The sequence below is a fragment of the Xenopus laevis genome, chromosome 9_10L (genome assembly GCF_017654675.1).
Source record: "Xenopus laevis strain J_2021 chromosome 9_10L, Xenopus_laevis_v10.1, whole genome shotgun sequence".
NCBI classification, from domain to species: domain Eukaryota; kingdom Metazoa; phylum Chordata; class Amphibia; order Anura; family Pipidae; genus Xenopus; species Xenopus laevis.
Genome location: NC_054387.1, coordinates 70,367,138 through 70,382,869, shown reverse-complemented (window position 1 = coordinate 70,382,869; position 15,732 = coordinate 70,367,138). Strand labels below are relative to the sequence as shown.

The 15,732-nt window shown below is 41.9% G+C and overlaps 1 protein-coding gene across 1 annotated transcript in view; it reads left to right on the top strand.

The window, feature by feature from the left end:
- Positions 1 to 14,053, top strand: part of acvr1c.L (activin A receptor type 1C L homeolog) — a 59,561-nt gene extending 45,508 nt beyond the window's left edge. The window contains exons 7-9 of the mRNA XM_018235789.2: positions 185 to 309; positions 9,870 to 10,000; positions 10,088 to 14,053. Coding sequence (XP_018091278.2) covers positions 185 to 309; positions 9,870 to 10,000; positions 10,088 to 10,213 — 382 coding nt within the window. The 3' untranslated portion in view covers positions 10,214 to 14,053. The remainder of the gene's footprint in view (positions 1 to 184; positions 310 to 9,869; positions 10,001 to 10,087) is intronic.
- Positions 14,054 to 15,732: the final 1,679 nt, after the last annotated feature.

Sequence of the window (15,732 nt, the reverse complement as noted above, 5' to 3'; positions counted from 1 at the left end):
TGATACTTTCCTATGGCATAGGGGCAGTGACTCAAATTCAGACATTTTCTTTGTGCCAACAGTGAGCTGTTAATTGATATAATGACGTGCTTTTAATGCTTTTTAGCTGATGTTCAAGACCAGTCGTTACCTGATATAATGTTCTCTCCTGTGTAAATATTTTTTCTTTGTCCTCTGTTAAAAGGTATATGGCCCCGGAATTGCTGGATGATTCAATAAACACATATCACTTTGAATCGTTCAAATGTGCAGACATCTATTCCCTTGGCTTGGTATACTGGGAGATCGCCAGGAGATGTTCGGTGGGAGGTTGGTTTCTGTTTGTTCTATGCCTAAATAGCATCTTAATTTATTACCTAGCCATATGGTAGGCTGTACTTGTGCTGCTCATTTGTCCCAGGAATGAAACGGCGGTAGATAACAGGACTCGGCCAATGAAGCACTTCTTAGCAATCCGTGTTCATTAAAGCATATGGATCTAATGTTGCCTTGAGATAAGGGCTTAACGTGGCACTACTGTACCTGCTTTTTATTTGTATTTATGTAATTGAGATATTAAGAATGTAGAAGTATTTTTTTCCTTGCTTTGTTTGCCACTAGTTTGTATGAAGGTGTCACTGGCTGTGCTTGCAGTTTTGCAGTTTCAGCCTTTTATAAACTGCCATTGTCTCAGTTGGCTGGCCATAGATTCTACTGTACCCCATAATGTATTACAATCATTCTCTTACAATTATCCTCATCCTCAACCTATAGTGTGAGTTCAGGTTTATACATTATATATATATATATATATATATATATATATATATATATATATATATATATATATATATATATATTCATATTTCCTTAAATGATGTTTAAGACAGTAGGGGTCATTTACCCAATCTCCTGCTGCAAAATAACTTGTATTTATATTCTTCAGTACTTAGTTACATGGAACCTGTGGCAGGGGATTTGTACACTAGGGATGTAGCGAACGTCGGAAAAAAAGTTCGCGAACATATTCGCGAACTTGCGCAAAAATGCGAGCGGTTCGCGAACGGTTCGCGAACCCCATAGACTTCAATGGGAAGGCGAACTTTAACATCTAGAAAAGACATTTCTGGCCAGAAAAATGATTTTAAAGTTGTTTAAAGGGTGCAACGACCTGGACAGTGGCATGCCAGAGGGGGATCAAGGGCAAAAATGTATCTGAAAAATCTGCCTGTGTGTGCTTGGAAGAGATAGTGTAGGGGGAGAGCTGTTAGTGATTTCAGGGACAGATGATAGTAAGTTTGCTGGCTAGTAATCTGCTTGATACTGCTCTGTATTGGAGGGACAGAAGTCTGCAGGGATTTGAGGGACATTTTAGCTTAGGTAGCTTTGCTGGCTAGTAATCTACTGTTCTCTTTAAACAACTGCCATACGTTGACCTTGTAGGCATTGTTTGCCCAGTTTTTTTGGACGCAGCCACTGAAGCACAGTTGCCAGAAAAAATATGCCATATAAATGCTGAAAATAGTCATTTTTCGCCATACGTTGACCTTGTAGACATTGTTTGCCCAGTTTTTTTGGACGCAGCCACTGAAGCACAGTTGCCAGAAAAAATATGCCATATAAATGCTGAAAATAGTAATTTTTCGCCATACGTTGACCTTGTAGACATTGTTTGCCCAGTTTTTTTGGTTGCAGCCACTGAAGCACAGTTGCCAGAAAAAATATGCCACATAAATGCTGAAAATAGTCATTTTTTGCCATATACGTTGAGTCAACGTATGGCAAAAAATGACTATTTTCAGCATTTATATGGCATATTTTTTCTGGCCTCTGTGCTTCAGTGGCTGTGGCCAAAAAAACTGGGCAAACAATGCCTACAAGGTCAACGTCGTTGACCTTGTAGGCATTGTTTGCCCAGTTTTTTTGGCCACAGCCACTGAAGCACAGAGGCCAGAAAAAATATGCCATATAAATGCTGAAAATAGTCATTTTTTTGGTCGCAGCCACTGAAGCACAGTTGCCAGAAAAATTATGCCATATAAATGCTGAAAATATAAATTTTTTTGGTTGCAGCCACTGAAGCACAGAGGCCAGAAAAATTATGCCATATAAATGCAGAAAATATGCATTTTTTTGGTCGCAGCCACTGAAGCACAGTTGACAGAAAAATTATGCCATATAAATGCTGAAAATATAAATTTTTTTGGTTGCAGCCACTGAAGCACAGAGGCCAGAAAAATTATGCCATATAAATGCAGAAAATATGCATTTTTTTGGTCGCAGCCACTGAAGCACAGTTGCCAGAAAAATTATGCCATATAAATGCTGAAAATAGTAATTTTTTTTGGTTGCAGCCACTGAAGCACAGAGGCCAGAAAAATTATGCCATATAAATGCAGAAAATATGCATTTTTTTGGTCGCAGCCACTGAAGCACAGTTGACAGAAAAATTATGCCATATAAATGCTGAAAATATAAATTTTTTTGGTTGCAGCCACTGAAGCACAGAGGCCAGAAAAATTATGTCATATAAATGCAGAAAATAGGCATTTTTTTGGTCGCAGCCACTGAAGCACAGAGGCCAGAAAAAATTAAACCAGTAGGGTTTGCACCCTAGTTTGTAACGGTGGCGGAGGGAGGAGGAGGACGCTAAAGGACAGCTGTGTGTGGAGTCATGAGGCTTGAAGAGAAGGACAGCTGCATAGAAGTCAGAACAAGTCTTCCGGCGTGCAGTAACCCTCCGAGATCCACCCCTCATTCATTTTAATAAAGGTCAGGTAATCGACACTTTTGTGACCTAGGCGAGTTCTCTTCTCAGTTACAATCCCTCCTGCTGCACTGAAGGTCCTTTCTGAGAGCACACTTGAGGCTGGGCAAGACAAGAGGTTCATGGCAAATTGTGACAGCTCTGGCCACAGATCAAGCCTGCGCACCCAGTAGTCCAGGGGTTCATCGCTCCTCAGAGTGTCGATATCTGCAGTTAATGCCAGGTAGTCCGCTACCTGCCGGTCGAGGCGTTCTTTGAGGGTGGATCCAGAAGGGTTGTGGCGCTGCCTTGGACAGAAAAACATTTGCATGTCTGACGTTACAGACTGGCCAAAGGGCTTTGTCCTTGCAGGTGTGCTCGTGGCAGGATTACTGGCACCTCTGCCCCTGGAATGTTGATGAGTTCCTGAAGTGACATCACCCTTAAAAGCATTGTACAACATGTTTTGCAGGCTGGTTTGTAAATGCCGCATCTTTTCGGACTTGTGGTATGTTGGTAACATTTCTGACACTTTATGCTTGTACCGAGGGTCTAGTAGCGTTGCGACCCAGTACAGGTCCTTCTCCTTAAGCCTCTTGATACGGGGGTCCTTCAACAGGCATGACAGCATGAAAAACCACATTCTCACAAGGTTGGATGCAGAGCTATCCATCTCCGCTTCCTCATTATCAAGGACTGCATCATCCACGGTCTCCTCCCCCCAGCCACGTACAAGACCAGGGGTCCCCAAAAGGTCACCACTAGCCCCCTGGGAAGCCTGCTCCTGTTGGTCCTCCTCCTCCTCCTCCACAAAGCCACCTTCCTCCTCTGACTCCACTTCTGGCACCTCTCCCTGCGTTGCAGCATGTGCCTGGGTTCGTTCTGGTGATTCCGACCAGAAATCGTGCGCTTCCAGCTCCTCGTCACGCTGGTCTACAGCCTCATCTGTCACTCGTCGCACGGCACGCTCCAGGAATAAAGCGAAGGGTATTAGGTCGCTGATGGTGCCTTCGGTGCGACTGACCATATTTGTCACCTCTTCAAAAGGTCGCATGAGCCTGCAGGCATCGCGCATAAGCACCCAGTAACGGGGGAAAAAAATCCCCAGCTGTGCAGATCCAGTCCTACCACCCAGTTCAAAAAGGTACTCGTTGACGGCCCTTTGTTGTTGCAGCAGACGTTCCAACATAAGGAGCGTTGAATTCCAGCGAGTCTGGCTGTCAGAAATCAAACGCCTGACTGGCATGTTGTAGCGCTGCTGAATGTCAGCAAGGCGTGCCATGGCTGTGTAGGAACGTCTGAAATGGGCCGACACCTTTCTGGACTGGGTGAGAACGTCCTGGAATCCTGGGTACTTGGAGACAAAACGTTGGACTATTAAATTTAACACATGTGCCATGCAGGGCACATGTGTTAAATTGCCTAGTCTCAACGCTGCCAACAGATTGCTTCCATTGTCACACACCACTTTTCCGATCTGCAGTTGGTGTGGGGTCAGCCACCGATCGGCCTGTGACTGCAGAGATGACAGGAGTACAGATCCGGTATGGTTTTTGCTTTCCAGGCACGTCATCCCCAAGACAGCGTGACAACGGCGTACCTGGCACGTCGAATAGCCTAGGGGGAGCTGGGGGTGCACAGGTGTGGAGGAGGAGAAGGAGGACCCAGCAGCAGAGTAAGAAGAAGAAGAAGACGAGGTAGAGAGCGATGGAGGAGTAGAGGTGGTGGCAGAACCGCGTGCAATCCGTGGCGGTGACACCAACTCCACTGTTGTTGTTGAGCTACCCATTCCCTGCTTCCCAGCCATTACCAAGTTCACCCAGTGGGCAGTGTAGGTGACATACCTGCCCTGACCATGCTTGGAGGACCATGCGTCAGTAGTCATATGGACCTTTGGCCCAACACTAAGTGACAGAGATGCGGTAACTTGGCTCTGCACATGTTGGTACAGGTGTGGTATTCCCTTTTTAGAAAAAAAATTGCGGCTGGGTACCTTCCACTGCGGTGTCCCAATTGCTACAAATTTGCGGAAGGCCTCAGAGTCCACCAGCTGGTATGGTAAAAGCTGGCGGGCTAAGAGTGCAGACAAGCCAGCTGTCAGACGCCGGGCAAGGGGGTGACAGTCAGACATTGGCTTCTTACGCTCAAACATGGCCTTCACAGAAACTTGGCTGGTGGCAGATGACTGGGAATGGGAACAGGTGGTCAAGGTGGAAGGCGGAGTGGAGGGTGGTTCAGACGGGTCAAGGAGAGCAGAGGTAGAGCAGTAAGATGCTGGACCAGAAGGAGTGTGGCTTTTAGTTTGCCTGTTGCCTTTGAGGTGTTGCTCCCAAAGTGCTTTGTGCTTGCCGCTCATGTGCCTTCGCATAGAAGTTGTACCTATGTGGCTGTTGGGCTTACCAAGGCTCAGTTTCTGACTGCACTCATTGCAAATTACAATGCTTTTGTCAGAGGCACACACATTAAAAAAATCCCACACTGCTGACTTTTGGAAGTGTGCGATCTGGCGGTAACAGTAGAAGTTGGCGGAGTTGGAGGTATTGGCGGCAATGGCGGGTGCGTTGGCCGGCTGAACACAGGTGCCGATACATGTTGTTGCCCTACTGATCCCTGCGGGCTGTCCTCCCTGCTTCTTCTAAGTCTTATTCTCCTACTGCCTCTCTGACTCTCCGTCTCTCCATCTGAACTACCCTCCTCTTGCTCTCTTCTACTAGGCACCCACAAAACATCAATCTCCTCATCATCATTCTCCTCAGATGCATCAATTTCTTCTGACACATCACAGAAGGAAGCAGCAGCGGGGACCTCCTCCTCATCACTCATTATGTCCATCTCTATCGTGTTCTCTGCCAGAATTAAATCTGGTGTAAGGTCCTCATCTCCTTCATCTTCTTCTGGCAATAATGGTTGCGCATTACTCAGTTCAAGAAACTCATGGGAAAATAACTCCTCTGACCCCAGTGAAGAAGGGGCACCGGTGGTGGAGGAAGTGTTACGTGGGGTGGCCATAGCAGTGGAGGATGAGGAGGATGTTGTGGTAAAGTTAGAAACGGTAGAGGATGGGGTGTGCTGTGTAAGCCAGTCAACTACCTCTTCAGCATTTTGGGAGTTCAGGGTCATTGGCTTTTTAAAACTGGGCAATTTGCTAGGGCCACAGGATTGCATAGCAGCACGGCCCCTAGCACGGCCTCTGCGTGGCGGCCTGCCTTTGCCTGGCATTATTTTTAAAAAAACAACAACAACAACAAAAACTCAGTTGGTTTTTCTGGAAACGATAATACACACAGCTAGATGGCGGGTTGAAGAAAACACTGTGCAAATAATGCCTACAAAGTCAACGTATACACTACTACAGCGGTGGATACGGATTACGTAAAATATATGAATGCTGCTTGAAAAAAAGTAACTCAAGTGGTTTTTCTAGAGACGATAATATTATCAATATTTAGACAAAATGTGAACAAGGTCACACAGCTCGATGGCGGGTTGAAGAAAACAGTGTGCAAATAATGCCTACAAGGTCAACGTATACACTACTACAGCGGTGGATACGGATTACGTAAAATATATGAATGCTGCTTGAAAAAAAGTAACTCAAGTGGTTTTTCTAGAGACGATAATATTATCAATATTTAGACAAAATGTGAACAAGCTCACACAGCTCGATGGCGGGTTGAAGAAAACAGTGTGCAAATAATGCCTACAAGGTCAACGTATACACTACTACAGCGGTGGATACGGATTACGTAAAATATATGAATGCTGCTTGAAAAAAAGTAACTCAAGTGGTTTTTCTAGAGACGATAATATTATCAATATTTAGACAAAATGTGAACAAGCTCACACAGCTCGATGGCGGGTTGAAGAAAACAGTGTGCAAATAATGCCTACAAGGTCAACGTATACACTACTACAGCGGTGGATACGGATTACGTAAAATATATGAATGCTGCTTGAAAAAAAGTAACTCAAGTGGTTTTTCTAGAGACGATAATATTATCAATATTTAGACAAAATGTGAACAAGCTCACACAGCTCGATGGCGGGTTGAAGAAAACAGTGTGCAAATAATGCCTACAAGGTCAACGTATACACTACTACAGCGGTGGATACGGATTACGTAAAATATATGAATGCTGCTTGAAAAAAAGTAACTCAAGTGGTTTTTCTAGAGACGATAATATTATCAATATTTAGACAAAATGTGAACAAGCTCACACAGCTCGATGGCGGGTTGAAGAAAACACTGTGCAAATAATGCCTACAAGGTCAACGTATACACTACTACAGCGGTGGATACGGATTACGTAAAATATATGAATGCTGCTTGAAAAAAAGTAACTCAAGTGGTTTTTCTAGAGACGATAATATTATCAATATTTAGACAAAATGTGAACAAGCTCACACAGCTCGATGGCGGGTTGAAGAAAACACTGTGCAAATAATGCCTACAAGGTCAACGTATACACTACTACAGCGGTGGATACGGATTACGTAAAATATATGAATGCTGCTTGAAAAAAAGTAACTCAAGTGGTTTTTCTAGAGACGATAATATTATCAATATTTAGACAAAATGTGAACAAGGTCACACAGCTCGATGGCGGGTTGAAGAAAACAGTGTGCAAATAATGCCTACAAGGTCAACGTATACACTACTACAGCGGTGGATACGGATTACGTAAAATATATTATGGCTGCTTGAAAAAAGTGACTCCGGTGTTTTTTCTGGAGACGGTAATATTATGGATATTTAGACAGAATGTGAACAAGGTCACACAGCTCGATGGCGGGTTGAAGAAAACAGTGTGCAAATAATGCCTACAAGGCCAACGTATACACTACTACAGCGGTGGATACGGATTACGTAAAATATATTATGGCTGCTTGAAAAAAGTGACTCCGGTGTTTTTTCTGGAGACGGTAATATTATGGATATTTAGACAGAATGTGAACAAGGTCACACAGCTCGATGGCGGGTTGAAGAAAACAGTGTGCAAATAATGCCTACAGGGCAAATAATGCCTAAAAGGTCAACTTATACACTACTACAGCGGTAGTAAAATAAAAAAAAGTAAAATAAAAAAAAAATGAATATTAAAAAAAAAAAATTAAAGTTGGTGCTGCTGAACTACTAGGAGCAGCAGATTAGCACACCAGTCCCACTCCCCAACACTGCTAGACTAATAGCACTGGGCTCTTATAGTAGTAGTAGTAGTAGTAGTAGTAAAACAACAAAAAAATAAATAAAAGCAGTCCTTACAAGGACTACTGTTATTGCAGCAGTCAGCAGATGAGATCAGAAGCAGGACAGCTGCCCACTGCAGCTACATACAGAGCACTGCAGTAGAAGGTAGATTACTAGCCAGCAAAGCTACCTAAGCTTAAATGTCCCTCAAACCCCTGCAGACTTCTGTCCCTCCAATAACAGAGCAGTATCAAAACGATTACTAGCCAGCAAACTTTCAACTGTCCCTGAAATCACTAACAGGCAGCAGCTCTCTCCCTACACTATCTCTTCAGCACACACAGGCAGAGTGAAAAAACGCTGCAGGGCTTCGGTTTTTATAGGGAAGGGGAGTGGTCCAGGGGAGAGCTTCCTGATTGGCTGCCATGTACCTGCTGGTCTGGGGTGAGAGGGCAAAAAAAAGCGCCAACAATGGCGAACCCAAAATGGCGAACGTCGCGCGACGTTCGCGAACTTCCGGCGAGCGCGAACACCCGATGTTCGCGCGAACAAGTTCGCCGGCGAACAGTTCGCGACATCTCTATTGTACACAACCTGCTTCTTGCATGTGTAAGGACCATTGTTTATAACTTGCATATCTAGGGGCAGGTAAGGGGCAGAATAAGGCACATCTATGTGCCTCCCTCTCGAAAATACAATGTGGCTGAATGTAGTTATAACTGTCCTTGTGTATCCCTGAGGAGTGTAAATACATGAGTTTTGGGCTCTTGCTGTGGCGTAGGGTGCAAAGTGTGAAAAAAATTGTGGCTTGAACCTCATTTATATCACTGAGCCTTTGAGCTGGTTGGCCATCTGGTTAAAAATTAGGTAATTGTCACACTTAGTGTATTCCTTGCTGGCCATAAAAAAAACAAGAGGAGTAATGGCAATACCAACAATTCTTCCTATCGCCATAATGTTTATTTTGAATGGTTCCATAGAATGGATTCAGACAGGTTTCAGCTGTGTGAATGTTAACAATATGGTTGTGCGGCAGTTTAAAGTGATACTGACACTAAAAAACTACTTTTTAAAATATGAATGTATATTAAAAGTTACCTATAGGTCATGCAAATACTTTATGGCAAAATTATAAGATGCATGCAAAGTCAATTTTATGGTTTAAAGGTTCAATTTCTGGTGTCATTATCTCTTTAAGATCACTATTACTTGTAGCAGTGATTAACTGCTCGTAAAGGGGTTGTTCATCTTTAAATTAACTTTTAGTATGATGTAGAGAGTGTTATTCTGAGACAATTTGCAATTGGCTTTCATTTTTGTATTTGTGTCTTTTGAGTTATTTAGCTTTTTATTCAGCAGCTCTCTGTTTTTCAGTTTCAGCAGTCTAGTTGCTAGGGTCCTAATTACCCTAGCAGCCATGTATTGATTTGAATGAGAGACTGGAATATGAATAGGAGAGGGTCTGAATTGAAAGATGAGTAATAAAAAGAAGCAATAACAATACATTTGTAGTCTTACAGAGCATTTGTTTTTGTAGATGGGGTCAGTGACCCCCTTTTTAAAGCGGGAAAGAGTCAGAAGAAGGCAGCAAATCAATTCACAAGTTGCTTAGAATTGGCCATTCTATAACATACTAAAAGTTAACTTAAAGGTAAACCACTCCTTTAAGGTGAGCTCACCACTGTTGGTTTCACCAAATAATGGGAAAGTTAATATAGTGAATAAAGTACCCCCTCTTGTAAATTATAAGGATATTATAAGTTACCGAGGAGTTTCATGGAACGCCGAGGTTTCAGTGAGTCATGTGACAGAAATGACATCACTACTCACTGTTTATAACTGATGACATCAGTACTCACCGTTTATAAGGATATCATTTACAAGATATTCATGGCTTTTGTGTATAATTATAAAGTTTTGCTCATGAAATTCTTAGATGGTATTCCCTTATTACAGGAGTTGTTGATGAATACCAGTTGCCTTATTATGACATGGTGCCTTCAGACCCTTCTTTGGAAGACATCAGGAAGGTGGTCTGTGAGCAGAAGTTAAGACCCAGCATACCAAACCAGTGGCAGAGTTTTGAAGTAAGTGTATAGCGAAATTGGACAGTATATTGTCATTTGTTTTCCCCCTAAAAGGGCAGTTCCCTGCTATTTATATTTTCATTTCAGGCTCTGCGAGTCATAGGCAGAATCATGCGGGAATGTTGGTATGCCAATGGCAAGGCCCGACTGACCTCCCTCCGCATTAAGAAGACCATCGCTCAGCTTTGTGTGGAGGAAGATTACAAGCTGTAAATGGAATGCTGCCCAGAGTACACAGACTGATAATACTGTACTCGGGTCGGCTCGTATTCGTTCTACCTCAGAAGTAACAAGTGCCAGGTGGACATGCCAAGAAATGGCTCTAATGGCAGCTTCTTGGTGACTGTGGTTGGATTGACTTTTTTTATGGTATCATTGGGAAATATGTTTGCTTGAAAAGTATGGTCAGATATATTTTAATACAAATGAACCTGAAATGGCCTTAAAACTCTAATTAACTCCACCACCCCCATTAATTTAATTAAGAAAAACATTTACTTAAAGGACTTTTTATGTTTCTATTTGGCCCCATTGTATAAATTTAAAAAAAAATTAGAACAATTCAACCTAAAGCCCTTGTGAATGTTATCGGTTGGTCATGCTGCAAGTTGGGCACCGCTGATATTAGGGGATACAGACGCATGTTGCCCTGCTGTTGCCTTCTTGCTCTGCTCCTATACCTGCTAAAACCCAAATCACAGTATGTGCTCTGCGTGGCCCACCATGAAGGGCCCTGGGCAGTTAACCCAGGTCATCACAACTCCTACAGGCAGCGTGCAAATCTATTTGATTCCGGTGAAAATGAGAGGGGTGTATTTGTTCTCAAACTGTGGGAAGCAGTGGCAGGGTTCATAGCAATGACGGTTAAGGTAGAATTTGGGGAGATATACCTAATTTAGGTTGAAAACTTATTTTCTGAATGGTTCATAAACTAATATTCCTTTCCTAACTGTTTTATGAGCTAAGAAGGTTCCTGACTTGTTGTCTGAGCACAGCTCTATCTATACATTTTTCTACAACCACTACCATAATTTATCAGCCCAGTGTCCCTTATATATTGCAGGACTACAACTCACAATATATTTGATAGTATGTTTGAGGATTCTGAGCGTTGTACTGCAGCAACATCTGGCAACCAAATGTTAAGAAACCGGTACAATACCCAGAGATGGAACTAGGACTATTAAATGTTACAGTAGGGATCCTGTGTTATATATATATATATATATATATATATATATATATATATATATATATATATATATATACATACACAAATGTAATTACTAACAAGTATTTGTGGATTCCCTTCTATTGTGGAACCACGCCAAATTATGAAGTATGCAACATGAAAGAATATTAACAGAAATGTGGTATTAGATTTAATTTACAGTTCCCAAGCACAGAGACTGTAATTTAAGGGAAACAATTATGAAAATTGCATAGGAGTTGTACATTCCATGGAGGTTATTTCATGTTGCTGGATGACCTTATTTGGCGCTGATGCTGTTGAGGTAAAAAGCTGCTAATGGCTGCCGAGGATTGTTCCGACATGGATGGGGAAGTACAGTGGAGAATGGCTGCAGAAGGTGATTGACAGCTTTGCTTTCAAAGATATTGTTCTGCAGCTATAGATATTGGAGCTTAGTTATTTCTACCCCAGTTCGTGGGTCTCAGAGAAGAACCAGCAGATCTTAAGGCAAGTAAGAAGAGGCTGTGGCTCCTTTCCCCTTTGCATCCAGCAGGAGAAGGAGCCTTGGCAGATGAAATTTTCAGTTTGGACAGTGCCATCTGAAATGCCTTTAGCAGATGCTAGTTCAGCAGTAGCAGTGTAATCCTGGTAAAGGGAAATGTTTGGCATAGTGTAATGGCGATATTCCCCATTCATAAAAGGGAAAGTAACATCACCCCTTATTATCACAAACATTTCCCCCTGAACTCTTTAACCGTTCACGGATAATATGAGATGTTAAGGTGATCTGTGCTAGAAAAAATGAGTTTAACCCTTTCCTTGACAACAATGTAGATTCTATATCATTGATAAGTCATGTAACTACCTGCTGGCAAAGTAGAGTCTATGTTTCCAGCTATGGGAATAGAAGGTTGCCTTGCTTTGTGCCTTTCCTGAAGCCACTAATATGGCCAGGAAGGGGTTAATGGGATGCAGGTGTACACAGAGCAGATTGGCAAAACTATAGCTCAGCACAGTCCATTGCATGAGAAGGGAACTACCCAGCTTTCTTGCTTTTTTCACCCTTTGAATATGACCCTGAAATACTATATAGGTGAATAGAAAAATTTTAAATTTGCCTTTGGCAAGCCGTGGTGATCTCTATTATCAGCACACAAGAAATACCGCCCTTTAGTGATAGTGTGCCAGATCTACTCTGTAAGCTATTCATATCCAAAGATGTTATCCTTACAGTTCTTGTGAAGAGAGATCCCTCTAGTGGTCAATGATCGAACTGCTTTTTGTAGTAATTGTTTTTATCTATATGTTTGTGCCAACTTGTTTCACAGTTGATACAATTTAAAAAAGAGAATATTAATGTGGAGAGGGGGAGTTGATATAAAAAGGACAAGGGTACACAGTTTAGAGTGGGCTAGCCATACACTTCCCATGGGCAGAATTCTGTATATTGGGTGGACAAACAAATCTGGACTTCATAGTAGTACTACAACCATCACTGAAAGGCTGCAGGTAGAGTGACACTGATAATAGGCTGCTGTTGTCATTTAGCTATATGCAACTTTCAACTGCTTCTCTAATAGACTGCAGTTTATATGCAGCACTGTAGGCCGGTTACCCATAATAGGGCCCCAATAAACAGCTGTAGGGCCATTTTTTTTGCACCCCTGTGTAATGCTCTCAATTATTCTCCAGGGCTGTACCCACTGGGCTACATTAATCTGTGTTTGACATTTCAGTGCAGAAATGTTATGGGTGAAGCTTGCAATACACAAATATCTGCTTGTTTTGTGAGGCTGGCAAATGAGCAGATCTATCCACAATATGTGCATCTTGAGCTGGGCGATATTGGGCTGAGCAGATCGTTTGGTCCAAGAGCCAAACCAACAGATCACAATGATGGTATATGAAGACCATTGAGGTGAAGGCAGAATCAAGCCAAGCGGTGATTTTCAGACAGATATAAGTCACAAATCAGTGGGCAGGACCCTCTTCACCTCTTGTATTGGTTATTGGTTGCTTTGTATGTAATTCTGTATGTTCAACATATAAACTCATTTATTGTACAGCGCTGTGGAATATGTTATAAATAGATGTAAATAATAATACCCCCAAAAAGTGGCTATTGTGCACGTGGTGGGTTGGAATTACAGATGTGGGTATAGGGACGAGTCTTTGGGTTTAGTGAGTCAAGTCATGTGACTCAACATTTTTCATCTCCCTTCTAATGTTGGCACCTTCACTTTTTGGTGACCCCAGTTTCATTGTGGCCAGCAATCAGTTGTGGGTCAGATTGGGTAGCAGGCCAAACCATATAAAAATTCATGATGGGGTTCTGTATTTCAGAAATTAGACCCAGACAATGCTCTGCCATGCATGGATACAGTCCCTATAGAGAGGAATAGGGTGCATGTGAATTCAGACTAAGGAGGCACTGAATTTCCTTTGTGAAAAATTCGGCTGAATACCGAACCAAATCCAAACCCTCATTTGCATATGCAAATCAGAGTGGGAGAGGAAAAAAAGAGCTGTTCGCTCAGCGCGCAGCTAAAAGATATTTTACTTCCTTGTTTTGTGACAAAAAGTCACATGATTTCAAGGATTAGGTTCGGCCAGGCACGAGGATTTAGCTGAATCCAAATCCTGGGAATACCGAACCGAATCCTGGATTTGGTGCATCCCTAGTTCAGACACACAAAAATGCCATTGCACAGTAACACAAATGTGTAAGAGCCCTTACGCAGAGGTCTAAAATGAATCCACAGTGCAGCGATGCTTGCTTTAGTGGGCAAAACTGCTTTAAAGGAGAACTAAAGCTTAACTAAAGAAGTAGCTAGAAATGTTGTACATCATGTTTTTGGATTCTATACCAACCCAAGGCAACCACAGCCCTTTAGCAGTAAAGATCTGTGTCTCCAAAGATGCCCCAGTAGCTCCCTGTCTTCTTTTCTGCTGATTCACTGCACATGCTCTGTGCTGCTGTCACTTACTGAGCTTAGGGACCCACTCACAATATACAGTACACATAGAATACAAATGTCACAGTAATAAGGCTAATTAGTATATAATACAGATAATTACTACATGGCAGCACCAAAACCAGTTCAACTAGCATCAGAATTTAATAATCAGCCTTGTAGCATCAGCCACAGGCCAACCTAATTTTCTGCAAGATATTTTGCTACGACCCCTAAGCTTAGCTTCTCAACAGCTGCTCAGAGCCCACTGAGCATGTGAGTGTCGCAGACACTTTCCAAGATGGTGACCCCCTGTGACAAGTTTGAAGTCCTGGATCATTGCTGCTATTGAAAAGCTTAAACTTTAGGCTGATGCAATAAGTTCATTATATAAAATATGGCATTTTTTGCAATATTAATTTTTAGGGTTTAGTTCTGCTTTAAGCTTTTGCATGCTAGTAAATGTACATTTACAGCGCCACAACAAAAGTATTATCCTGCCAGCAAGTAGATAATGTTCCCAATATTCCTATTTATCTGTGTGCACAGCACATAAAGGGATCAGACCTTCCCAGTGGGAGGAGTTAAAAGGGAAGATAAACCCTAGATTAGTTTCACGTGTGTGCTTGATATTATGATTCTGCATCTAAAGGAAATATTTACCTAACAAAAATAAATGTTTGCTAATAAAAGAAAACATAATTCTTAGCAACTTTGCAATATACAATCATTACAATTCTTCTATGGTGTTTAAGTTATTTGTATATATTATGCTACTGAAAGCAGTGTTTGTCCGTTTCTGTTCTGTGCCCTGATGGCTGACCTCTTTATCCTGGGGAACTACGACTTTTGCAACATTGTTTAAAAGTAACAACCAGGAGTTGAGCAAATGCTGCTTTCAATAGCGATTGTTTTTGTAGATAACTTTAAAAGCGCTTAAAATGTTTAATCATTTTATAATGGAAAGTTGCTTAGACTTATGTTTTCTTTGATTAGACAACTTTTATTTTGGGGGTTGACTTTCCCTTTAAGCGCTGCTATAGTGATAGCTTTTTACCGAGGCATTTGCCATAGGCACCAACCAGAAGGCAGTGCTAAACCAAAACCAGCTCTGATTGCTGGATATACTGATGCCAAACCAAAATCAAATTCAGAATAAGAGGGTTTGGAGCTGCTGATAATTTGACCAAATGGAGGAATTCAGCTTTATAGCAAGAAATATGGTATTTGCTTTACTCTGTTGTGCTGCCTTAATAAGTCATGTAGCTGCCTATTAATATATGTGAGAAACTAATATGTTTGTGTTGTGTGTCCTGCACTTAATTTTAAATAGCACATTTACTATTAGAATGTTAAATATGTAGAAGTATTATAACTAGCAGGCTGCAGAATGATATCAGGAGCTGAGCATGGTGACTGTGTTGTCTATACATTGCAATCAATGTATGTTATATATCAGAATACACCAAGTTCAGCCTGATTGCTGCACTCAGATATTTACACACATTTCCACTAATTATTTTTTTTTGTTCAGGAACAATATTCTGCATCAGCAGTACCGGTGCTATGACTTGAAGAAAGTAGAG